The 27,154-nt window shown below is 45.7% G+C and overlaps 1 protein-coding gene across 6 annotated transcripts in view; it reads left to right on the top strand.

The window, feature by feature from the left end:
- Window positions 1-27,154, top strand: part of SYNE2 (spectrin repeat containing nuclear envelope protein 2) — a 336,140-nt gene that overhangs the window by 291,671 nt on the left and 17,315 nt on the right. For 4 of the 6 annotated variants that reach the window (XM_077767198.1, XM_077767200.1, XM_077767199.1 and 1 more), the window contains 5 exons: window positions 1,994-2,152; window positions 3,589-3,755; window positions 18,075-18,237; window positions 25,999-26,186; window positions 26,710-26,860. In XM_077767198.1, the coding sequence (XP_077623324.1) occupies window positions 1,994-2,152; window positions 3,589-3,755; window positions 18,075-18,237; window positions 25,999-26,186; window positions 26,710-26,860 (828 nt within the window). Of the gene's footprint in view, window positions 1-1,993; window positions 2,153-3,588; window positions 3,756-11,966; window positions 12,049-18,074; window positions 18,238-25,998; window positions 26,187-26,709; window positions 26,861-27,154 lie in introns of those variants that run through there. The other 2 variants (XM_077767203.1, XM_077767202.1) reach the window with 1 other exon arrangement.

Raw genomic sequence — 27,154 nt, 5'->3', positions numbered from 1 at the left:
TGCCCGGCACGGGGGCATTTCATCCGAGAACTCTGTAATCACATGCAATCCGATGTTGCTTTCAAGTAGCTGGTTTTTTAAAACTCTCTAAAAGAAACTATCAACAGCTACACTTAGTATCTCAGTGGATCACTTCTCCTTAATAAAATTTGGATCACGGTTAGGGTATGATAACAGTACGTGTTTGTGACAGGATGGAACTAAAGGATTCAAAAAGAGCTTTGTTTTAAGTACATATAATCCTAAGAAAAATAAATTCCTTAATCTCATTTTTGTGCATTAAGAAATGTTTTTAAAAGGGGAAATTCACTTCTGAGTGCTTTTGAGTAAAGTAAAATCATTTTTCCTTGATTTTAGTATTTAATATTCACAATGAACCATAATTTTAAATGACCTCGTAGAATTTTTATTCATATTTCATATAAAAGAAAATATTTAGAGTATGTGAAAAGCATCCTAAAACTTAAGGTAGAAGTGGGAGACTGGGAACCAGATGTTCTTAATTGTTACCGTTAGGAAACCAATCAGAACCGTGCTGTGCAAAATGCCAGGATTTTAAAAAGGCTAAGATAAATAGATGCCCTGAGGATGGAAACACAAAATTTGTTTTTTAGGGATAGTTCTTTGAGCCTTCTTGACACATTTGGCTGGGTGGATGTATAAGTGTTAGTATTTTTGCCTCACTCTGAAAAGATTACTTGTTTTCATTGTACACAGCAGGAAAATCTCTGGGAGTTCTACCTTAGTTTCCCCATCTGTAAGGTGGGGTGTTACAACTTTATCTGGGGCACCTGGGTGGCTCAGTCAGTTGAGCATCCGGCTCAGGTCATGATCTCACAGTCGTGAGTTCGAGCCGGGTGTCAGGCTCTGAGCTGTCAGTTTTGAGCTGCTTTGGATTCTGTGTCGGCTTCTCTGCCCCTCCCTCTCTCATGCTCTGTCTCTGTCTCTCTCAAAAATAAACATTAAAAAAAAAAAAAACTGTATCAAAAGAACTCTTAACTACTTCTTTTAACCCTAAGATTCTAAAGACTTTTAAGAGCTGAGATACTTGTGTACATTTAGAAAGTCTGGTTTGCATTCTTTAAGTTGTAAATTTGAACCCTTTAAGGAGGAAGCCCGCTTAGGGGTTGCTAATGCATAATAAGAGCATTGGGTTTTTGGGGTCAGCCTGATCACTACAGACCAGGATTTTGTTCTACTTCCATACTTCCCATCCAAAGCCAGAGGGCATAATGGAAGGTGGATTAAATGAGTGGTATGCGTTTGCTTTTTTATTTTATTTTGCTTTTATTTTGGAAACCTACCACTAAAATAGTGAAATAATTCTGTAGTCCATTTGCATTATAAATGTTAAATTAATGTTTTGATCTAGATTTATAGTTTTCAAGTTGAATAAGCAGGATATTGGCCTTAAGTGGAAATAAGGAATTGATCCTTTTTAAAAAGGTAAAAGATTTGGGAGTACCTGGGTAGCTTAGTCGGTTAAGTGTCCAACTCTTGGTCTCAGCTGAGGTCTTGATCAGGGTCATGAGTTCAGGCCCCATGTTGGCTACATGCTGGGTGTAGAGCCTGCTTTAAAAAAAAAAAAAAAAAAGGTAAAAATTTGGGTCATAAAACTGTAAATTAGCACGTAGCAATCCTTCAATAAAGGTATATTGAAAGAATAAGGATCAGAAGAAATTTGGATGATGTTTACTATATCTAACCTTTCCTACTTAATTTTTAATATAACCTGGTAATAATAGATATGCATTGGATAAAACTGAATTCTTTCGGTCAACTATGCTTCAGACATAATCTTTGTTGCTTTTTGTGGCATTTATCAAAGGTGTAACTGTTGATGTTGAACCCTAGGTATTAGGTAAACAGTGATTGGAGTCTATAGGGTTACTGATTAAAATGACTGAAATTCAGTCTTTTTAATGGGGGGAAGGGAAAGGAAATACTTTCCTTCCTGCCAATTCTCAGCTGCCAAATGCATTTTCATTTCCAGGTGGCTATACGCAAACAGGAGGTTGAAGACAGACTCAATTCATGGATTGTGTTCAATGAAAAAAATAAAGAGTTGTGTGCGTGGCTGGTGCAGATGGAAAACAAAGTTCTACAGACAGCAGATCTTAGTATTGAAGAAATGATTGAAAAGTTACAGAAGGTAAGCAGGAATACCCAGATGCACGGCCGCGGAGTTCTCTGCCTTCATTCCCAGGTGCGTGGCGGTGTAACCTATTAGATATGTTTCTAATAACATTGCAGAAATGTGAAGGACATTCTTGCTATCTTTAGTCCTTCGCAGAGCAAAGCTGGTAAGTGATGATTCCAGAGAGGTGGGAAGTATGGGACCATGGTAGGAGGGCGTGAGGCTTGCCATTTCTTTCTCTCGGGGAGTCTGGCCAGAACCGGGCTCTTGTCAGCTTCAGCATTAGTTCACGTGCCAAGCGACTGTAGCTTCTCTGGCTGCTGCTATGAAGGCGTTCCCATCACCAAAGGGAAGAAGCCAACAGCGACTTTTGAAGTGGCCATCCGCCCCTACAGGGAAATGGCTTCTTGCTGCGGTCACCCAAAATGCCACTCAGTTACTTCAGGAAAGCTCCTACTGATACCAGGCTAATTTAGTTATGCTCCAGTGTCCTCGGTGACCAAATAGGTTAGATTAGAACAAATCTGGGAGGAGAAGCCAGGGCTATTGAATTAAGCAATTAAATATTACAGCGGCGCCTGGGTGGCTCAGTGGGTTAAGCATCCAACTTCGGCTCAGGTCATGATCTTGCTGGTCCTGGATTTGAGCCCCATGCGGGGTTCTGCATTGACAACGCAGAGCCTGCTTCAGATCTTCTGTCTCCCTCTCTCCGCCCCTACCCCATGCATGCTCGCTCGTGCTCGCTCTCTCTCAAAAATAAATTTTTTTTTTTAATTTGTTTAAAAAGAAAGTAACTACTGGCGCACTGGGGTGGCTCAGTCGGTTAAGCATCAACTTTGGCTCAGGTCATGATCTCACTGTTTCCGAGTTCAAGCCCTGCATTGGGCTCTGTGCTGACAGCGCAGAGCCTGGAGCCTGTTTCAGATTCTGTGTTTCCCCTCTGTCTCTGCCCCTCTCCCGCTCTGTCTCTCTCCCTCTCAAAAATAAACAAATTTTTTTTTTAAATATAACTACTGCCTTACATATCACACATGTGCCAGGTGAGTGCTCTTTGACTTTTCGCTGTTCACTGAAGAGTTGCATGACAGGTGAGAGAAGTCTTTGAATTTGTTTTTGAAATTTTTTTTAATGTTTTATTTATTTCTAGGAGAGAGAGAGAGAGAGAGAGAGACAGCGTGAGCAGGGGAGAGTCAGAGAGAGAGGGAGTCACAGACTCCGAAACAGGCTCCAGGCTCTGAGCTGGCAGTCAGCACAGAGCCCGACGCGGGGCTCGAACCCACAAACCGCGAGATAATGACCTAAGCGAGGAAGTCGGACGCTTAACCGACTAAGGCACCCAGGCGCCCCATGAATTTGTTTTTGAATTTGAAGAGGCAGCCGTATGTTTGTGAGTGGTGAAGAACTGCATTCTCAGTAGTAACTGAGGCTTTGTGTTTTGGTGCCTTTGCCAGGACTGCATGGAAGAAATAAACTTGTTTAGTGAAAACAAGTTACAGCTGAAGCAAATGGGTGAGCAGCTGATGAAAGCCAGCAACAAGACCAGAGCAGCTGAGATCGATGACAAGCTCAGCAAAATCAATGACCGCTGGCAGCACCTTTTTGATGTCATTGGATCAAGGTGAGAAATGGCCGGAAAGTTACTCTTATTTCCTAGGGACAGTGGTTCCTTCGCAACATCTAGAAACTAAGCTTAGCCTTCTCTAAGGCAGCCTCGCAGCTTCATAAACTCAGAAAGGCAACAGTTGGTCCAGAGAGGTGAGAATTCTTATTTCAGCCTCTTAGGAAGATTCTATTTTAACCTATCATGGTTTAATATTTTTTTCTTTAGCTTAAAATTTCTTATGAAGTTAGGTTTGAATGAGAGTTGGAGATTTAATTGGAGCAGAGATCCTGGAGAAAGTATTATTTAGAAATTTTAAATCTAGTTTGGTACTTGCATGTCCCCCAGATGAGATCATCTCAGCCTGTTCCTGCTTATGCGTAGGTGAAGGCAAGGAGGTCTGTTTCTAGATGCTCGTCTTCAGGCCCCAGTGGGCATCTGGTCCTCAGATGTGCACCTAGGAGGCGTGTCTGCAGCCACAAATCAAAGCTATATTTTCTAGTGCAACCTTATGAAAAATAAGACTGGTAATTTTATCTCTCTTCACAGAATAATGAAGGTGACACCACCCTGAGCTTTTAAGTGTCTTTTGGTCTTCAGGTTTTCTCTCCAAATACAGACCCAACTAAAGTGTTTTTCACGTGTGACCTGGCATGCAAAACATGAGACCACTCATGAAGCTTTGTGTTTACACTGGCCGAGTGAGTCTTTTACATAGCAGTATGCTCAGATATTTGGAACACGCATAAGATGCAGAATATACAGGAGAGCCTGTAAGGAGAATAAAGAATTAGGGAGTCATGAAAATAAGATGCTCTTAATAATTTGGCATTTATTTCCTTGACCTCACTGTTTACTATAAACCGTAAGTGAGGCTGATTCGGTCAGCAGGGGCACCAGGCTAAGGGCTATGAGAGTTACAGACAGGAAGTAATATGAGTCAATTACATTAATGGGAGCGGACATCTGAGCAGCTGTAAAGCCAAGTGGTTTGAGAGCTCCAAGCTCATCTTTCTGGAGTGGGGGCGGGGATTAGGAGGAGCCTTTCCGAAGAGTGGTGTTCCCAGATGGTCCTGAGTGATGGGTTGGGATCCCTGAGTGTTACTGGTGGCAGAGACCGTTATGTTGTGAGCAAAAAGGGATCAAGCAGTATGGAAGTCTTTCAGGAAATGACAAGAAGTTCCACTGGCTCAAATATAGGAGATGAAGCTAGAGAGGTAGATCAGGGCTGATGCTTAAAAGACCTTCCATCTCAACTGAAGACTTGGCCTCCTAAATAAAGTCTGAGTCATTCATGGTTCATTAGCAGTGGAGGGTTTGCTGAAACAAACATCAGGGTGATTTGGCTGGCAGCATAGACTGGGCTGAATTCAACTTGTCTTTATTGCCCGTTGAAAAAACAATCTGTAGAAATCCATGGTGGTGATCCAAATAAGGATTAAGGGCACAGATTTTGAGCACATCCTGACTTTCCCACTTACTCACGGTGAAAACTTGAGTAGTATCTAACCTTTATTTTTTTAATGTTTATTTATTTTGGGGACAGAGAAAGAGACAGTGTGAGTGGGGAGGGGCAGAGAGAGAGAGAGAGAGGGAGACACGAAATCCGAAGCAGACTCCAGGCAGGCTCCGAGCTGTCAGCACAGAGCCCAGTGCGGGGTTTGAACTCACAAACTGTGAGATCATGACCTGAGCCGAAGTCGGACGCTGAACCAACTGAGCCACCCAAACGCTCCATACCTAACCTTTCTGTGCCTCAGTTTCCAAATCTACAGACTGTGTCTAATAGCACTGCTCACACCAGAGGCTGCTGTGTTTGAGTAGTATGTGTGTCACATGTGCCCCAGAACCAGCCTATAGGAGCCAGCACTTCCTGAGCAGCTGTTATCATTGTTCTCCCCTAAGAAGACTCTAAAACAAAGCAGTATGTGTGTTAAATGGGCGAGGATTCCCTCAGTTGTGTCTCATACTAAGAGGTCTTCCATGAGACCAACATCTTTGACTATCTTGTTTCCAGTGCTTAGAACAGTGCCTCAGACAGGCACCTTGGGTGGCTCAGTCGCTTAAGCGTCCCACACCTGATTTTGGCTCAGGTCATGATCTCCTAGGCTCTGAGGAGCTGGNTGTCTCTCTCTCTCTCTCTCTCCTAGAAATAAATAAAAATATTAAAAAAAAAAAAAAGATTCTCTCTCCTTCTCCCTCTGCCTCTCCCTCTGTCCCTCCCTGGCTCATGCTGTCTCTGTTTAAAAAAAAAAAAAAAGTTTCTCAGTTATTTGTTGACATGAAAATTCCAGTGCTTAAGAATGGGATCATTTCTGTTGGGTAAATTGTGTCTAGTATGTCTTTGTTGACATCGTCTTTATATCCTAAGTTTTCTTGAGCACCTGGCGCTAATCGAGGGTATGATGACATCCGACCTGTTTATGGATCCTTCAAGAGCACGGTCTAGATTATGCTTCCTGAAGACTAGATTGACAGTCCATTCTTTTTTTCTTTTTTAATGCTTATTTAGTTGAGAGGGGAGGGGCAGAGAGAGGGGCAGAGAGAGAATCCCATGCTCAACCCTGTCAACACAGAGCCCACATGAGGCTTGAACTCATGAACGACAAGATCATGACCTGAGCCAAAAATCAAGAGTCAGATGCGCAACAAACTGAGCCACCAGGTGCCCCTGCCAGCTATATTCTTGACCATGTGCCTTTTACATACGATTTCACTTAATCTTCATTATAATTCTGAAGGACAGATACCATTATCCCATTTTACAGATAAGGAAATTGAGAAATTGAAGGTAAGGGACTTGACCATAATTCCGTAGCCAGCATGGGAGGCACCAGGATTTCAGCTCCTGGTGGTGTGGTCTCCCTGCCTCCCTGGACACTTCTGGTTTGTAGTGAATAGAACATAATGAGAGCCTAATCCCTTCAAACCTGGAGGACTTGGGAGGGAGCCATTTCTCTTCTCTTAAAGCAAAGGCCAAGTGAGACAGATGGCTGAGAGCCTAAGAAACTCCGAGCTGGGTTTACCCTGCAGGTGAGTTTGTGGGTTGAGGCCACAAGCCGAGACCTGCCATAAATTAGCCTCCCGTGAAATTAGCTCCATGTCTGATCTCGGACACTGATTCCACGCTGGGGACCACACACAGGTGTCACGCCGGGGAAAGGGGTCGGGGGCACAGGCTGCAGACGTTAGATTTGAACAGTGCCAAGCAGAACCTTTAGCCCTGCAGGATGCACAGACGGCCTCATTTGCCCACAGAAGTCTGGACACCATTCAACTTTTTTTGTCCTACCCATCGTATCTGCTGCTTCCCTCCCTATCGTAGGAGCAACATCTCCTACGTAAGATTTGGAGGGAGACCCTACCTAGGTACCCAGCCATGTGATTTCAAGGTTTTAACTACAAGCATTTAATTTCAAAGTTTAGAATGGTGTTTAAAAGTCTGTGACCTCAGGGGGCACCTGGGTGGCTCAGTCAGGTAACTGTCCAACTCTTGATTTCGGCTCAGGTCATGATCTAGAGGTCATGAGATCGAGCCCGCTTCAGGCTCCTGCTTGAGATTCTGTCCCTGTCTCTCTGCTTCTCTCTCTCTCTCTCTCTCTCTCTCTCTCTCTCTCTCCTCCCCTCCCCCTCTCCAAAATAAAATAAAATCTTAAAAAAATAAATAAAAGTCTATGTCCACAGTAAACCAGGTTTAATTCGATGAAAAAAAAATTTTAAGAGCTCTTGTTTTGGGTATGTTCTCAGCAAAACAGAGGTAAATTTCAAAAGACTCATTAAAACATTACGACACGGTTACCTAAAAACATTAAATTTATAACCATTTCAAGTAGTAGGCTTCATTACGGAATGGATAGGAGAAGCCAGTGTTGTTTTGTAAGTGCCAGGTTCCTTGTATAAATCATTTCATTCTTTTTTCAAAATTTTTAACATTTGGGGCACCTGGGTGGCTCAGTCGGTTAAGCATCCGACTTCACTCAGGGCATGATCTCGTGGTTCATGGGTTTGAGCCCCACATCAGCTTCTGTGCTGACAGCTCAGAGCCTGGAGCCTGTTTCATATTCTGTCTCCCTCTCTCTGCCCCTCCCCCACTCATGCTCTGTCTCTAATAAATAAACAAAAAAAATTAAAAAAAAAAAATTTTTAACATTTATTTTTGAGAGAGAGCCAGCACAAGTGGGGGAGGGGCAGAAGGAGGGAGACACAGAATCTGAAGCAGGCTCCAGGCTCTGAGCTGTCAGCACAGAGCCTGATGCTGAGCTCGAACCTACAAACCGCGAGATCATGACCTGAGCGAAAGTCGAACGCTGAACCAACTGAGCCACTCAGGCGCTTCTAAATCATTTCGTTTTTGCATAATCCTGGAAGGTCAGTATTCTCCATTTTACTGAGAGGGACGCTGCAGGTCAGAGAGGGTCAGTAACTGACCCAAGGGCAGAGGCGATGCTGCACAGGGTGGGGATGAAGCCAAGGTCTGCCTCTCGTGCTACACCATGCAGCGAAAGAGCACTTGGCTCCTTTGAGAGCTGGCTCTTCAAGGTAGTTTGTTAGAATTTTTGTAAAATGTGGAGCGCAGTGTGAAATTTACGGTCTACTCCAGCGCAGTGGTTCTCACACTTAAACATGCATCAGGATCCCGAGAGGGTTCATGAAAACATGGGTTGCCGGACCCCACCCACAGAGCTTTGGATTCTGTAGGCCCCATTCCGGGTGGGGCCAGGAATGTGCATTTCTGCCACGTACCTGGGTATTGCTGGTGGTGCTGGTCTGGGGAACATAGAGTTGGAGCAAGCAGCAGGGTGAAGTGACACGGTGCTGCATCAGGAGCCCGAGACCCTGGACCTGCCACCGACTGTGAACAAGTCCTGTGACCTCTATGAGCCTCCGTGTCTTTGCTGATAAACTCGGCACACGATCCTGGATGGGAGCGCAGCAGGACAGCTACGGGTCCCTCCGGACAAATAGCGATTTGCCTGTGGTGCAGTGCATTGTGGGTACATGATAATGGAAGGGGGGAAAACAGCCTTAGACCCAAACCACTGTTCTTTCTCTACTCAGGAGCTGTTCCTCAGCTTCTGTAAAATCATTAATGCAGAGAACTTGAAGGATACATCTCCTAAAATATAACCAGCTAGTCAAAGGAGGGGGTGTGGGGAGCCTAACCTCACATAAGGTTATATTGGCCCTGGGTGTAGACATCAAAATTCCCAGAAGTAGGTCTCCATCAGAATCGCTGCAGGAGCTCTTGGCAGTTATCATGGGCCCTTGGGCAGCTGCTTACATTAAGGACATCTAAATTCTTATAAGACATGCCATTCGTTTCATCAACAGAAAGGCCTTTTGAAGCACTGTGTATTTTTTGGTCTATGGCGTGATTATTCTAGGACTCCATATGTCTTGATGACAAGAAGCATTAATTTTATACTACTATGCTTATTTGACAGAGTAAATGAAGAGTTACCTTTTTTTAAATTACAATTATTAGGGGCACTGGGCTGGCTGGGTCAGTAGACCACGCAACTCTTGATCTTGGGGTTGTAAGTTTGAGCCCCACGCTGGGTGAAGAGAGATTACTTAAACTCTTTTAAAAATATTTTTTAAATGTTGTAGCTATTGGCTCCTCCTTCCTCATGTTTTCTTAGAGAATATCTTTGAACCCCAGCAAAACATCGATGCAGGAGAGACCACTAAATTACGAGACCTTTTCAGAACTACCAATGTGCATCATCCTGTTTTGGGAGCAGCAGGGCTACCTGTTAGTGGGAGCACTTTAGGCACAGGATGTTGGGCGATGGACAAAAGATACAAAGTTGGCTTGCTTCAGGCAGCACCAACCAAAGCTCTGAAAAGAGGGTCCTGCCCGCCCCCCAACCCCACCTCCCCACCGACCTGTCCTGTCCTCAGTGGGACTGATGCCAGAGGAAGACTGAGTCTGATACTTCTCATCTGTGTTTACCTGGATCTCAGAAATAGTTGAACTCCTTAAACATCCATCTACTCTTGTTCCCCAGAACCCTCTCCCCATGTCATTGAACAAACCTCTAGCTTGGTCCTACGAAGCAGGAGCCCTGTGGCCACTGGTCATTCTGTCTCTGGTGAGTCACCCTGGCTGGTTGTGGAGACTCTTTGAGACCTGGGGACAAGTAGCCCAGAGGAAGGGAGGCTCTTCGTGAAGACTCTTTCTAGCTATTATGTGGGAATGAGCTGGTCAACGCTGTCCGTGCCTAGAACAGACGGGACAACCGAATGGAAAGACGCCCCAGAATGTTTACGTTGGTTATCTATCAGTGTTGGCATCATCAGCGATTTCAGTTTTCTTTTTGCTTATCTGTTTTTTTCTGAATGTTCATTATGGAAAAATAACATGGGGGGCTTTTTCTCACCCCCCTTAAGAAAAAAATGTCCTCAATGTTTTTACCTTCCTCTTTTAATTTCTCTTCATAGCGATACCATTAGCTGACTTAACACCCTTTAGCCAGCGTTTGAAGGGCGGACTGGCTCAGGCGTGCTCCCATATGATCCCTCCCTGGTTAGACTAGATAGATCTTTCACTATCAGAAGGGTCAAGTCCATGAAAAGAAACTTTTTAACTAACCATAATCTTCCATTTCACCTACCAATGTGAAAAACCCACCGGTTCATTATAGTAGCAATTAAAATTTTATCACTTAAACCCAGCAGTTATTACCATGGCGACTGTGTGTTGGGATGGTTTTTCCATCCCTTGCAGAAGGGGCAGGGAGATGCGCGCCTTTTTAAGTTGATAAAGTTTTTCATTGCTCTCCTTTTATCTGTAGTTTCTCAAGGTTATTTTGGAAGACCAAACAATGCAGCTAGTCAGAGTTGCCTTGCTCTGGCCTGATCCCATATGACTGGAAGGATGTAGAGAGTTTAGTGCAGAGGAAGCCAGATGTGAGGTCAGCCTCCCCACCAGCCTGATCTTTCCACCTCTGGAGCCCGGGGCTGCTGCTCCTGGGCCCTGAGGGTTGGGAGTTTCCTCAAGAAGACGGCAACCACCGGGGCGCCTGGGTGGCTTAGTCGGTTAAGCGTCAGACTTTTGCTTAGGTCATGATCTCGCGGCAGAAGAGGGTGAAAAGCTAAAACACTTGTCCAGGTTCATGGGTTCGAGCCCCGCGTCGGGCTCTGTGCTGACTGCCAGCTCAGAAGAAGACGGCAACCACCAGGGGATCAGGGAGCAGACACATCGGGCAGCACCAGCAGGTCCAATGTACTAGACTTTGGGGGGTCATATTTAGCAGGTCCAAGGGGCAGCTAAGCCTGTAGGCACAGGTTAGATGTTGCATTTGGGGAGAATGGTTTCCAAATCCACACTCTTAATTTCATGGGTCTAGAATGTGCTTGCTGTGTTTCAAGGTGGGGATGTAATAATTACCTATGTTGGGCTTTAAGGGACCCATGAGAAATGATATTGTTGAGGCTTCAGATACGGCTGAGAGTAAATCTGAAAGGGGCTGGACACAAACCAAGGGTGCTCTGGGAAACAGCTACTTGGATACCCTAGAGAAACCAAGGTTAGGGATATGGAGCAATTTTCAGAGTCCTTATGGTAAACCCATAAGGTTTGCAAAATCTCTTCCTCTGCAAAGCCTTGAACTCCATTTGTACTATAACATAGAATTTTTTTTGCAAAAAGCAGAGGAATAGAGTCCATGAACTCTCCGCCTTTTCCTAAACCAAGATGCACCCGCTAAAAAGGCAAGGCAGAAACCCGCCCTCCACCCCCATTCCCTGGAAATTTCTTCCTCAGGAGGACCCTAGGAAGGTATTCCAGTTGGACTCAGGGACTTCCAGTTGCACCAATTCTTTCAAACCTGAAACCAAAATTTAATTTGAGGAGGAGGGAAATCCTCTCTTCCGTGCCCCAGACCTGAGTGTTTCTCTCCCCTCCGTTTACAGCACTTCATAAATAACCCATAGCCAAGATAACACTGTGACTTTCTTCCCCCAGCGTTGCAATCCTGTAGCGTCAGAACAAAGACTGTGTGTGTGAGAGAGAGGAAGGAGCTGGAGATATTTGTTTATTGGAAGGGAGAAAACGGAGATTAAAACTGCAGTGAGCGGAGAGGCAGGTCGGCTCCCTGCCGGGGGGCGCTGCTTTGTGGCCGGAGCGTGCGGGAGGGCGGCCGCCCCGGATGCTGAGCTCGGGGATGGAGCTGCGGCGGGTGGCCGGGGGAGGGGCCGCCTCGGCCCGGCAGGGGGAGGGGCAGCCNGTCTCGGCCCGGGAGGTGGAGGTGCAGCCGGGGACGCGGAGCTTCCCCTGAACAGAAGGAATGGTTTTCTCTCATCAACAGTAAGTGCCATTTCAGCCATCAGTCCGGTGGCTGCTGTGTCTGTGTGTCTCCCCTTTCTTGCTCCCTCATTTTGGTTACAATAGGAGTGAGGACGAGATGGTGGCTGCGGACTGTGTGTGCTCAGCCATCGGGGGATGGGTTCTCTCCCAGTGTCAGCTCGCGTGTGTGTGGCGTCTGCGCTCAGCCTTTGACAAGCAGGGGAGAGGGGTGATTATGCTGTGTGGAAAATGGAAGTCCTCCGGCGACATAAATGCTTCAAAGAGATGATTAGCTCCAATGTCTCAAATCAGGGCTTCACGATCTTGGAGTAATTGATTCTCTTACTATAAAGCTGTTTAGTTATGTAAAAAGATGCAATTGTACAGAATCAGTACAGTGTTTTTAGCAACTGACAGCTGCCCCCGGGCTCGAGTAGCTTTTTGCTTCTGCACAAATTCAGGTACTTCCACCATCTCGGTTTTCCTCAGTATTTTTTAAGTTCCGCTGTCCACAGTGGCATAGGGTTTTTTTTCAATGATGATGATCTAAGGTCTTTGTATTTTAAGTGTAGACCCTGTAGCATGTAGAGAATAGGACTGATGTGTAAATTATTCTCTATAGATGAATTTGATATTAAAAACCTCTATCACATGTTGTAAGCCTTAGGTCTAATACATTGAATGACACTAACCGGATTTGGTTTTGTTTGTTTTAGAGGAAGACAGAGTTCATAAGTACTATATTCTGATCTGTCACTATTAAAGTAAAACTTCATTCACCTTGATTATTTCTGCATTTCTACCCTGCAAAACATCTTGTAATTTGTAACTACTCTTAGTAAAAATTATTTTGTTTGGTTTCATATAAAAAGAATCTATACAGGTGAAAAACCTCCCCCTTGCACCTAAAAATGTTTTTTCCAATCCTCAGAATTAGAATTCAACTCAGGAAATCACACTTACTGTTTCTGGAGAAATAGGATGTATATATGTGAGAACAGTGTTGTTGAGCGCACCTGGGTAAAACATGGGCAAGTGCAGAGATCATGAACTTCGTAAACAAACTGCCTTGGTGGTTGATGTAATGCAATATTGTGGTTGCTTCCCTGTGCCAGCAGTCTGGATTCTGAATGGGTCTCCTTGTTTCCCAACATGAACTCGAGATACAGATTTTTCCAAGAGTGGTATTAACGAGGCCTAACATGGAGGTTGCTTGCCTGGGTTAGCAAATGACACCTGCTTCCTGACCTGGGAAAGGTGATAATTAGATTACACTATCTCTATAGAATATGATACAAATTCAACAGTACATGTGAGGGCTCCTAGAGTAAGTTGTGACATGATTATCTGAAAAAAAAATCCATTTATTTACATCATCATGCAGTTTTGGATATTACACCTTCAGGCCGATGTTGGGACGTAGAGGTAGGTTAAATCCTCATTAGGTGAATCTTTAATAGCTTCTTGGCAACGTTCTTCTTTCCTTTTCCTGCTCCCTTCCCTTTCTCTTTAATTTGCCCTGAGTGTATGTGTGATTTGTGTGCCTGCCTGCTTGTCAGTATTTCGCTTGCCCTGTATGGAACCAAACCAAGTCCAGCTAGTATCACTCTATGTATCAGACCTAAGGCTTACAATGTGTGATGGTGGCTTTTAACATCAAATTCATCTACATGGGATAATTTACATTTCAGTACTGTTCTCTCCATGCTGAAGGATCTGCAGTTAAGATACAAAGAGGTGCATGTAGGGCTTGGAATGTGACAGCAAATTGTATTGTGCCAAGATGGCTTGAAGGTGCCCTGACCTTTACCTCTTTCCTTTAACATATAACATAGCCATGTGTTTTATGAAAAAGACAGATTTGAAGGTATAAGTGAATCTCATTGACTCATTCAAAAGATATTTATTAAGCGCCTCCTATATTGTATTACAATGTCAAAATTCAATCTAAATTAGATAATCAGCTCTTTGGGAATAAGACCTGTGTTTCAGTTATCTCTTGACTCCTTGGGATCTGTGCAGGATCCAAGACAAAGCACATGGTTAAATGCTTACTGAAAGGAAATTATGGAGGGGCAACTGCAGGCACCTGAAGTATAGCACTCGGTGGACAGGCTTCTGCCCCCACAGCGTATCCTAGAGCCCTGACTCTGGACTTCTGATCATGTTCCCAACAGCAACAAAAGGCATCCTGTGCCTAAAGTTATCTCATGTGCTAATGTGTGTACAGTGGTGTACGCAGGTTTGCATGAGGTGCCACAAGGAAAGAGCCTAAGAATAGCAGCTCCGGACCAGAGTGCCCAGGTTGGAGTCCTACCTCTGCCATTTAATGATCATGTGAGGGGGGGCAAGTTCTTCAGTCCCTGTGCCACAGTTACTTCGTCTGTCCAACGGGGACGCTAATAGTACTGATCTGGCATCACCGGCAGGACTAAATGAGCCGCTCAGGTACAGCGTGCGACAGGCCTGGCACAGGTACATGTCAGCGTGGTCTGTAGTGGTTCCACGTGGTCATAAAGTTTGTGAATTATAAAGTATACCCAGTGTAGACGCTTCAAAAAAATGGGAGAACAGTAGAAAGTCTAATATTTTGTTTCCCGTACTTCATTGGATTGTCTTGAGCACTCCATTTTGTACGTCACTGGCCGGGAGTATCAGTCCTGGTGAAGCCAAGTAAATTATTCCCCTGCCTGCCTCCTACCACTCCCACTCCCCACCCCACTTACTGGACCCCTCACCCTGGGACCAAAAGGATTCAAGGTCACTGGGTTTCTGTTTTGTTTTTTGTTTTTAATTTTTTTTTTAATGTTTTATTTCTAGGAGAGAGAGAGAGACAGCGTGAGCAGGGGAGGGTCAGAGAGAGAGGGAGTCACAGACTCTGAAACAGGCTCCAGGCTCTGAGCTGGCAGTCAGCACAGAGCCCGACGCGGGGCTCGAACCCACGAACTGCGAGATCATGACCTAAGCGAAAGTCGGACGCTTAACCGACTAAGCCACCCAGGCGCCCCACTGGGTTTCTGTTTATATCCAGGTTCTTTTGTCTGTTAGCTCCCCTCATTTAAAGAATTGCATTTTCGTGCTTTTCTTTTTAAAATTAAGAGGCTGGGCTACTGAAGATAGCATAGGGTCAGGTGCTGGGCGGAGGTGGAGGCCGGAGAGCTGTGCAGAGGCTGCTGACCCCGAGCTCCTCTCCCCCCGCATTCTGGGAAGTGCTCCGGGCTAGGCTGCTTCACCAGCCAGAGCCTCTAGAAAGCCAGCCCCTTGCAAACTGCATGGAAGACTCCCTGTCCAATAGGGCCTGGGTTCCCCAGCTCCTCTGGCATTGTCTGGAGTGTTCTGTCTGGTCCCGAGGCAGTCAGGGTGACAAGATATCGGGGTGAGGAGGGTGTTGTACCTCTAAAGCCACAGGAACAAAGGCAGGATCTAGGTTACAGCTGCATCCAGGCATGGCCCCAGATTTTGTTACTTCCTTTTAAAAGTTTTTATGTCTTTATTTTGAAAAGGAGACAGAGTGCAAGTGCGGGGAGGGGCAGCGAAAGGGAGACACAGAATCCGAAGCAGTCTCCAGGCTCTGAGCCATAGCACAGAGCCCGACGTGGGTTGTGGCTCGAACCCACAAACCGTGAGATCATGACCTGAGCTGAAGTCGGATGCTAAACCGACTGAGCCCCCCAGGCGCCCCATCTCATCTGTTACTTCCTTTTTAATACATCATCTTGAGGCTTTGAAAGGAACTCCTTGTGGTATTTGCAGTAAGATTATAAGTTGGAAAAACTTAACCACCATGAAAATCATCTCAATGGTGGTTTCTGGGCATTTATCTCTGTTAGGCACTGTGCCAAATGCATTTCATGTATTTATATCTCATTCAGCCCTCTCAGCCACCCAGTGGAAGGAAGGAACTAACTACTGTTGACAGTTTTTCAGATGAGCTTAACCAGAGCTGGGATTCAAACCCGGGCCCTCACCACAAAGCCTGTGCTCTTTACTGCCAGACTCCGTGGCCTCCTCCTAAGCTGGCCTGCCTCCTGGCACTGTTGAGAATAAATATTTATGAAAGGATTTTGTGAGGTCCAGTGTTAATGTAAAGGTGGTGTTACGGTATCATCATGTAATCCCATTGGCTATAAGAAGAGCTAGTATTATATTGAGTTCTTGCTCTGTGCCAAAGACTTTACACACGCCCTTTTGTTTTGATCTCAGAAACACCTACGTGGTGGATAATTTTGCACATGACAAGGAAACCGGGAATCGGGAAAGTTGGGCTCCTTGCAGGCAGGCGCAGTCCAGAAATGGTGCCATGGGACTTAGACCCAGGTCTGCTCACTTCCAGAACTCTGGCCTTAACTTCACCCACATGTTATCACCTCCCCGAACCTCGAGGGACTCAGAAGCCTACTAGAGAGGGTAAAAATAAAAGGATTTTCCCTAAATCATAAAACTAGCCGGCACGAGAGCTGGAGCTAGAAGTCAGTCCCCAGGGTTGATTTGGTTGATGGTAGGGTGTGAAAAATAAAAGTTAAAGCACACAATTCTGTGGTCTACTTAAATAATGGCTTGTGGTGGAAGTGCTCATACTCGTGTATTCATGCGACAAATGTTTGTCAACAGCGCCCACCAGGCAGTGTGGGAGGTACTTTGCTTGCAGAAGTAGGGAGCCCCGTGCGGCCTGGCCAGTGTGGGCTCTTAGCGATTAAGAGACGCGGACACAACACAGGGCAGGAGGTCCCGGTACTGCCGGAGTGCCCAGGGTCTCGGGTGCGCAGCAATGGGAGCTCCAGGAGAAGGGAAGGGGAAGCCACTTTGTAGAGTGCAGAGATGGCGGCATAGAGGCCACTGAATGCTTGAAAAGGTCAGGGGATTAAGCTGATAGGTCAGGGTAACGTGAGGACTGCGGGAGCATTTGAGCATGAATGGATCCGACTTGCCATCCCAAATGTACACTTTGGCCACAGACCCACAGGTGGGCAGGAGGAGGAGGGGAAGGAGGACGCTAGGGACCTGGTCACAGGCTCCCCAGGAAGCAATGATGGTGGCCTGGAACGCGGTGCATTTCTGGTGAGCTGGAGCCGGTACCTCAGTTTTTCCAGTGCTGTAGCATGGAGTTCTGAAAGCACCTTGTAACTTGAGTATCGATAAGTGGGAACTTGGCCTTCTAGCTGTTACTTCAAGTCTCTGAGGTTCGCTAAGAATCCCACAGATCACCAGATCGAGCCCTCACTCAACTCTAGGACTTCCAGGAAAGCAGTTGATGGAAGCGTTTTATTTTCAGGATCCGTGTAAAGATGATTTTCCCTCAGCAGCTGTGTCATTTCGCCTTGACAGTACGTTGACGCGCCAGTGAGCTCACCAAGTATCCTGACGCTGTGTGTTGGTTCCAATCTGCTCCACACGGAGTAGGAGGTGGATGGATTTAGAACTNGCCCCCCCCCCCCACACTCCCTCCTCCTTTTTTGGCTGATACAGCTGCCCCATGATGGGCTGGGTATGTGTGTACGGCACCCTCAACCCCTTAGATTGAATGGGGTGGGCTTTAGCATATGTTTTACACTTGCTCAAGAGGAGGGTTCTGTGCGCGTCATCATGGGCCGGCTATCACCAAGTGAGCCAGGCACGTAACATCTTTAAACCATCGGGGAATGTCCCTGACCGTCGTGATCTCAAGCTTACCCAAGACAGAACCTGGACAGAAATCAAGTGTGGTTATTTTCACCTAGAGAGAATGAGATGGCATCTCCTCTTTCCTCTGCAGCCCTAGACAGATGTTCTGGGTCTTAGGAGATCCCACTCTGGGAATGACAGGACTTTATATTTGCATGGGTGGATTCACTCCTAGTCCATTTGAGAATCAACCAGACCAGCAATTTGTGAAGTGTCACATATTCTGTGAAAACTCCTACCCATGACGTGAGAGCTGTTCCTGCAATAAAGTCAGTAACCAACATAAGCTGCTTTTTATCCTGAGACACACTTGTTCGCACATTGTTGTCACCACTAAACATCGGGCTTTTGATTTTTACCTCTTGTTTTCCTGCAACTGTGTTTAGGGTGAAGAAGCTGAAGGAGACCTTTGCTTTTATTCAGCAGTTAGACAAAAACATGAGCAACCTTCGCACCTGGCTGGCTCGGATTGAGTCAGAGCTCTCTAAGCCTGTTGTTTATGACGTCTGCAACGATCAAGAGATCCAGAAGAGGCTTGCCGAGCAGCAGGTGGGGAACCAAACTTTTGTAAGAGTGTAGGTGTCTATGCTGTCGACTAACTCAGACCTTCCCTCTGTTGGCTGTGCCTTTTAGCATGTTCACATTTCATCATATTGGTGTGTTTTTCCAGAGAAAAGCGACCCCCTGTCCATGCCCTTGTATGTGAGATGACCTCTTTTGAGTGCCCATCTTCCACTGCATTCACATCCCTCTTTGTGACATAGAGGTCTTAGTCTTAGTGGTAAATAAGGGTTTTTGCTTGTGTACTTTTTTTAAGCTTGGCTCTTGGTTTTGTTTTTGGTAATACCGTTTTGGAAGGCAATGAATTGAAAGAAAAATCAATTTTTTAACGAGGAAAAGTTTTCGTGGGACAATAGAGCTGATAGAGTGTCCAAAAAAAAGGGGGGGTGGGTATATAATAAAGCAACATGCTTAGGAAGCCCCTCGGGTACTCTGCACATTTCTCTCATCAGTTACGTACTCTTTGCTCCAACCCTGGCAACTCCACAGTGTGAACCACCAACTCCGTCCCCTGTTATCATCACACTAACCTGGTGGGTGCTCACTGATGTCACCGACTGTTCCTGACTTCCATGGGCTCATAGTCACAAGTTTATTCTCGTATGCAGTGCCTGGAGTTTGACTTTATTTTTAAAACTAAGTTTAGGGGTTCCTGGGTGGCTTAGTCAGTTAACCATCCAACTCTTTTTTTTTTGTTGTTTTTGTTTATTTTTGTGAGAGAGAGAGGGAGAGACCATGAGAGGTGGCGGAGCAGAGAGAGAGAGAGACACACTCACTCACTCACTCACTCACTCCGAAGCCGGCTGTAGGCTCTGAGCTGTCACACACACACACACTCACTCACTCACTCACTCACTCACTCACTCCGAAGCTGGCTGTAGGCTCCGAGCTGTCAGCACAGAGCCCGACGTGGAGCTCAGACCCATGAACCACAAGATCATGACCTGAGCCACACACACACACACCACCACCACCACCACCACCACCACCCCAACCCCCGAAGCCGGCTGTAGGCTCTGAGCTGTCAGCACAGAGCCCGACGTGGAGCTCAGACCCATGAACCACAAGATCATGACCTGAGCCAAAGTCAGACATTTAACCAGCTGAGCCACCCAGGTGCCCCAAGCACCGGATTCTTCATTTAGGCTCAGGTCATGATCTAGAGATTCATGAGATTGAGCCCCACGTCGGGCTCTGTGCTGACAGTGAGGAGCTGCTTAGGGTTCTCTCTCTCCCTCTCTCTCTGTCCCTCTCTAGCATCCACTTGCACTCTCTCAAAATAAATAAACCCTAAAAAAAAAACCATGTAATTAAGTTTATTTTGGGGCACCTGGGTGGCTCACTCAGTTGAGTGTCTGACTTTGGCTCAGTTCTTGATCTCAAGTGTTGTGGGTTTCAGCCCTACACTGGGCTCCATGCTGGGCATGGAGCCTACTTAAAAAAAATTAAGTTTATATTATCCTTTCAGTAAGGATTTCCATCACCTTCATGGGTTTTTGTCAGATCCATGAGCAGATTCTGTTTTGACCATATAAGCAATATGGTTGTCATCAATTTCTCAGACTCCTATCTGTTTTCTTCACATTATCTCCAAAGCCTTGTTGTTTGCTGTCTGTCAGCTCACCAGGAAAATTCACCCACAGTTAACAGCTGCTCTTAAGGGCACCTGGGTGGCTCAGTTGGTTAAGCATCCAGCTTCAGTCATGGTCTCATGGTTTGTGGGTTCAAGCCCCGTGCCCTGCTCTGTGCTGACAGCCAGCTCAGAGCCTGGAGCCTGTTTCACATTCTGTAACTCCCTCTCTCTCTGACCCTCCCCTGCTCACACTGTCTCTCTCTCTCTCTCTCAGAAATAAATACAACATTTTGGAAAAATTAAAAACAAAAACAAAAAACAGCTGCTCTTAGAGAAAGAATTGGGGGCTGAAACTTCTCACAGATTTGAGGGCAGAAGGTGATGATAAATTGATGACAAATTCCCTTGAGTTCAAGTCAGTCCTTTTAATGGGAATAAGTGACATCTCATGCTACCATAAAACAGAGCCAAGTATTTGATATTACTCTTGACTTAGATCTTTATTCAGGCTATTACTGTTACTGTTTAAACAATGCCTATTCTCGTGGCTTTCAAATCAGTGTGATTTAGCAATGCTACTAAGTAAAAATGCTTAGCCTCAGAAATGTAAGTATGTCTTTTTCATGGAGACCATCTCAATTCTGTCTTTGCTTTGTGGAGAAATGAACACTGATAGAAGTACCATGTTAATGGACATTGCAGAGATTTTATTTTAATGCCCTTCTCAGTGGAGTCACAGCTACTGGACATTATCAGCTTTGTTTGAAAGTTTGATCCACTAAGGTAAATTCCCTGAATGGTCTCTTTCCTGACAGGTCTTGCAAATAGCAATTCATCCTGAGTGGTGAGTTTTTTTTTTTCAGGTAAACAGTGTAGAAGCTGGGTGTATTTTTCCTCTTAAAGAATGAATGGCTAAATTTGGCAAGAGCCAATAATGTGTGTTAACATTTTATAAACCTGAGTGTGCCAAAACATCATTAAATTACAAGGAGTGTATCCCCCTAAAGGATACAAAATTTGAAGCAGCTGCCATCCTCCTGGCCCTGTTTGGTCCTGTATTGAAATGGCCCATAATTTCACTCTGGTTGATTTGAAGCTTCCCTCTTTACAGAATCACCATCATGGAATTCTTATCTCGTAGTAATCCAAAGCCAATTAAAGAGTTGGTGTTTAGGACTACCATTACTGTAAAGAAGTTAGATGTTGTAGTTTTCTATGATTGCTTTAACAAATTACCACAAATTTAGCCACTTAAACCCAAACTTATTATCTTACAGTTCTGGAGGTCAGAAGTCTGGCCCCGGGTTAAGATGAAGTTGTCAGATGGCCTGCATTTCTTTCTGGCAGCCACAGGGGAGAATCCATCTCTTTACCCTATCCAGCTTCTGGAGACCGCCCACACTGCTTGGCTCCTGGCCACTTCCTCCATCTGCAAAGCCAGCAACAGGGCATCTGGCTGTGCTTTTCTTTCATGGTCCTTCCTCCCTCTGACTCTTCTACTGCCTTCTGCCACCATTTTTTTTTTTTTTTTTTTTTTTTTAATTCTGAGAGGGAGAGAGAGAGACAGCGTGAGCAGCGAGGGTCAGAGAGAGAGGGAGACACAGAATCTGAAGCAGGTTCCAGGCTACCTGTCAGCACAGAGCCTGACATGGGGCTCGAACCCACGAACCGGGAGATCATGACCTGAGCCGAAGTCGGACGCTTAACTGACTGAGCCACCCAGGCGCCCCTCCCTCTGCCACTTTTAAGGACCCTAATCACACTAGGCTCACCTGGATAATCCAGGGTGTTAAAGTCAGCTGATTAGCAACCTTAATTCTCCTGTGGCATGTAGCCCAACATATTCACATGTTCTGGGGACAAGGACATGGTCATCTTTGGGCAGCCAATATTCTGCTTACCATTCTCTGTTTGTCCTGAGCAAACTTTTACTATTTTTGTTTAAAAAGAAAAATTAGGGGCACCTGGGTAGCTCAGTCGGTGAAGCGTCCGACTTTGGCTCAGGTCATGATCTCCCGGTTTGTGGGTTTGAGCCCCGCGTTGGGCTCTGTGCTGACAGCTAAGAGCCTGAAGCCTGCCTCAGATTCTGTGTTTCCCTCTCTCTCTGTCCTTCCCCCCAAAAAATAAACATTAAAAAAATAATAGTATTTTAAAAAATTATACCAAAACCAGACCTTAAAGTCTCCATCAAAAACCACTAAAAACAGAAATGTGTCACACAAAAGAATTATATATGGACCATTAAAAAACCTTACTTGAATTTCTATCACTAGTTAAATATAAGTTACCTGATTGTTTCCAGAAATAAGACCTAAAGGTTTGGAATCATCTCGTAGTGCCTTCTGCAAAAGTGATTAGGAGCCATGCTTCCCAGATCCTCATTACCCTGTTCTTGGGAGCACCCGGGGTAAGAGGGCAGACCTTATCAGAGTGCTTTTTGTTTCTCTTCTGTAGAACTCCTCAGGCAAGAAGGGTTGCATTGTTATTTCTGTGGCATAGATCATCTTCAAAGGAAGTGGTGGCAACTTTTGTGACACTTTCAATCCTTGAACCACTTCATTAAACCTTGGGCACTTCTGTTTTCTTTGGCTTCCTGGTTCACTGTGGGGTGCGAGATGGTAACATGGGGAGACAGTGCCGTTAGGAACCCCCCCACACACTGTAATTACCAGTAGCCCCCTTCCCAGCAGACCAACCTCTGTGAAGCATGAACCAGACCACTCTGTGCCACTGGCTTGCCAACCCAAGCCCCTCCCCCAGAGTCAATCTGGAGCCACCGTGGGGGTCCCACCCCATGTGATTTTCTGCCCCCTTCCCTCCCCCAAGCCCGACTCTCTTTTCTTCTCCTTTTATCTTATTTTTTTAGTTCCTTTTGGCTTCTCCACNCCCCCCCCCTCCTCCTGCCAGTACACAGTACACACACTCCTTCCCAGCTTCAGTGCTGTTGGTCAGCTGCTCAGGAACAGAAACACAAAGCGAACGGTTTCCAGGACCATTGGCAAAAGCCTTTCACGTTGTTTTATGTTGTTTCTTAACTCCTGTTCTTCAAAATTGTGCTTACACAGTTTTTGAAGTCTAATTCCTGTGCGTGCTCGTGCCTCAATGGGAATTAGCGGTGGGATCAGTTCAGTTCGTAAGATGTCCCTCATTTAGCGCTTAAGTGGTTTGCACTTTTTAAATATGGTTCACTACTTTATATTTCACAAAGTAACTAGTGCATGTTAAAATCCGTAGATCATGCTGTAGTGTTTTAAACATTTGTTTTGGAAATTTTGAAAATTTCCATTTTTTTTTTTTAACCAAAATGTTGATGGTCTTCTATAAACTATCATAGAGCTCATTTCTTGCTCCCATTCACCCTGTGTATTAATCAGTTTCCTATAGCCATTTTATTCAATATAAGCTGAAGAAATAAGTTAGAGAAACTACAAACAGCCTATTAAGATATGCAGCATTCACATTTATCCGTAGACTAGACCTTTTCAGTAATTTTCAACCAGATCCTATCCACCCCTACCAGCTGAGGTCAGGGGCAGGTACCATTTTTCAATTAAAATTGTCATTATTACTCATATAGGACCAATGTTAGGATTCCTTATTCTTTTAATAAAGTCAAAAGAGACATTTGTCAGTGCCATTAAATTTTAGGAAGCCCATGACAATTCTGTGAGCCTGTTAGAATTCTTAAAGTTTGAATTCTATTTGAACCTAGTAATTTTTAAAGCTGGTACTTGCATGGACCCTACGAAGACTTCCACCATTTGTCCTGGACTGCAGAGCTTTAAAAAAAAAAAAAAAACTCCCTGTACGTGTCTCTTCATAGGACACATAGGGTGACAAACTAGAAAATGCATTTTCTTCTTCTCCCTTTTTCAACATTTTATTCATGTATTTATTTATTCTGAGAGAGGGAGAGAATGAGGATCCCAAACAGGCTCCACACTGTTAGTGCAGAGCCCAACACAGGACTTGATCTCAAAAACCGTGGAATCATGACTGAGCCAAAATCAAGAGTTGGAGCTACCCAAGCACCCTCTTCTTTCTTTTTCTTTTTTTTTTAAGCTTATTTATTTATTTAGTAATCTCTACACCCAACGTGGGACTCAAACTCACGACCCGATACCAAGAGTCACATGCTCCTCCAACTGAGCCAGCCAGGTGCCCCTAGATAACACATTTTCTTAATATAACTCATTGTGCTCATTTTCAATCGGTTAGGATCCTGTTAATAACTGATTTAGGGACGCCTGGGTGGCTTAGCCTGTTGAGCGACCTACTCTTGGTTTCAGTTCAGGTCATGATCCCAGGGTGTTGGATCAAGCCCCACTTCGGGCTCCATGCTAAGCATGGAGCCTGCTTAAGATTCTCTCTCCATCTTCCCCTCTCCCCTGTTTGTGCTCTCTTTCTCCCTCTCTCTCAAATTAAAAAAAATTTTTTTTAAACTGCTTGATTTAAAATGTGGTTTGAGTGGCGCCTGGGTGGCTCAGTCGGTTACACGTCCAATTTCGGCTCAGGTCATGATCTCACAGTTAATGGGTTCGAGCCCCACATCAGGCTCTGTGCTGACAGCTAGCTCAGAGCCTGGAGCCTGTTTCAGATTCTGTACCTCCCTCTCTCCCTGACCCTCCCCTGCTCATGCTGTCTCTCTCTCTCTCAGAAATAAATAAAACACTTAAAAAAATTTTTTTTAAATAAGATAAAATAAAAAATGTGGTTTGAGCATTAACATTTTATTCTTTCACATCCACCTGGACAGAGAATTATCAAAATTGTACATTTATCAGAAGAAAAGTAAGAAAATATTAGTCTTATCTAATAAGTCATTTCCAAGATTATTAAATATTGAGGTGACCCAGAATGAACTGTATGTTGCCTTTCTGTGGATAGTGGCAGGCAGTTTATAAAATAATCTCTCCTGTTTAACCCAGGGAACTGAAGCTAACAGTGGCTTACTTAGCTTTGTCTTTGCTATTTCTTCATAATGTCATTTGGAGACTTAGATTAGTAGTGTGGTCTGTTTTCACTTACCCACAGAAGTTACATATCCAGAGAAGCCTAATTCATCCAGAATGCAAAATAAGTAGGCTCCCCCTTTCTCCCCGCTCTGGCCTTTTCATGGTTTGCAGTATTCTCTGGATGATACCTGAAAATGCCGTGTTTATTCTTGTGTTTTTTTGTTTTTTTTTTTAAGAGTTGTGGGGTTTTTTTAGTTTATCTTTGAGAGAGACAGACAGCATGAGCAGGGGAAGGGCAGAGAGTGGGGGTGGGAGGGCAGGTAGAGAATCCGAAGCAGGCTCCACGCCATCAGCACAGAGCCCGATACGGGGCTCAAATTCATGAAACCATGAGACCATGACCTGAGCCGAAACCAAGAGTCAGATGCTTAACGGATTGAGCCACACTGGCGCCCCAAAGCTGTATTTATTCTTAAAACAGAGTTTTCATTTTTCCCCATAACCATGCACTGTCTCTTCATGAATGTTCTTTTCCGGAATCTGGGAACTGTAGCACTGTTACCATCATAGCAGGATACTCCAGAGAGACCCTGCCCCCTCAGTGGGACCCCATCCGTTGGGGAGGTGGGGTCTCCACTCCGAGACTCTTCCTTTGGGCCGATGGAGCCCTGGGGTGGGCTCATGGAGAGGCCATGGACAGCATGCCGCTGAATGCATGAGGCGGTGCGAGTAGGAGGAAGGTGTGAAAATGGCACAAAGGTCTCAGTAGAATCGAGAATTCTATGACCCATAAAAAGTTAAGAGTTTCTGTTGCTGAAGTTTTAGGTCCTGCTGAAGAGATTCCCAAGGAAGACCTCCCAGGAGCCATGTGTAAATGGGAGGCCCTTGTGGTCAGGTGGTATTGGGTGGACCCCATGCCTCCCCAGAGTGTGTGGGGCAGTGGGTTCACAGAAGAGGGTACCCCTGCTCTCCTGCCCCCTCTAGGCAGTTCAGCAAATAAATCCCAGTTGTTGCCAAGGTCGAAGCTTTGTGCCAGGTGCTACAGAACAAGGGCTGTGCAGAGATGAGGGGAACGCAGTCATTGTTACTGATCCCAAGGTGGACATGCACCAGGCCTGTGCCCCCTGGCTGGGAGAGGGTCTGGGGGGAGTGGAGATCCTCTGAGGCCAATCGTCCCAGCGCCGCCACCTCAAGGCGCTCCTTCCTCCGTTACCACCATAGGACCTGCAGCGAGATATCGAACAACACAGTGCAGGGGTGGAATCGGTGTTTAACATCTGCGACGTCCTCCTGCATGACTCCGATGCCTGTGCCAATGAGACCGAGTGTGACTCCATCCAGCAGACCACCAGAAGCCTGGACAGACGCTGGAGGAACATCTGTGCCATGTCGATGGAACGGCGAATGAAGTAAGAAATGAGCTGCCCCTCGGTGTTTTAAATGTGGTCCGCCAAACTCACTGCATCCCTCTGATCTCAGTAATAGCTGTGTTCTGTGCACTTCACTTCCACGGCTGTTGGCAGAAAAGGCTCAGTAGGTGCAACCAGTGCTCATGAAATGAATGATTCAAGAAAAATGTAATCAGGGCAATGGCTTTTCCCAGCAATCCCAGGTCTTGAGGTGTAACCGTGGCTGGCCACTGCGCCCCTGTGTCCCTAGCTTCAAAGTGGTGGAGGGAAGCTCTGTCTCCTGCCTGTTAACGCCTGTGAACTTCAGGAGCTCTGAAGGGCAGTCCCAGAAGGAAGGTATCCTGACCAAGAAGGGGCTATTCCTGGTTATTTCTTAGAAGAAGGATATCAGGGTCTCTCCCCCTAAAGAGTGCCAGCAAGGGGTGTTGGGAAGGGGACCCATCAAGGGAAAGAAAAAAAAAAAAAATGAAAGCTCACAGTTGAAATGGATGGGTTATATACTGAGCTGCTTTCTTCCTATCAGAATCGAAGAGACGTGGCGCCTGTGGCAGAAATTTCTAGATGATTACTCCCGCTTTGAGGATTGGCTCAAGTCAGCCGAGAGGATAGCAGCCTACCCAAATTCCTCCGAGGTGTTGTACACAAATGCCAAAGAAGAGCTGAAGAGGTTCGAGGTAAGGCCCCCTCCAGCCCGCGGCTCCTGAGAACCCAGCGTCTGGGCGGGCCCTGCAGCAGCCCAGGGGACTTCCTTAAGCAGCTGGCTTCCCCCACCTCCGGCCAGGGCGGCCCAGTCCGCAGCCCACCGGCGGCTGTCAAGACAGCCTTGCCGGACAAGATGCGTGCGGTGAACTTGAGAGGCCGCTCTCTAGCGAGCCTCGGGGCAGGCGATGTAGGCTCTCTGCCGCCACATCAGCCCTGGGGGGCCAACCCCCGGAGGCAGGCTGGCCGGGGCCGGGGAGCGGATGTGA

Source organism: Crocuta crocuta, unplaced genomic scaffold (genome assembly GCF_008692635.1).
Source record: "Crocuta crocuta isolate KB4526 unplaced genomic scaffold, BGI_CrCroc_1.0 scaffold55, whole genome shotgun sequence".
NCBI classification, from domain to species: Eukaryota; Metazoa; Chordata; class Mammalia; order Carnivora; family Hyaenidae; genus Crocuta; species Crocuta crocuta.
Note: the sequence above shows the minus strand (reverse complement) of the source record. Positions and strands in the feature narration are given on the sequence as shown.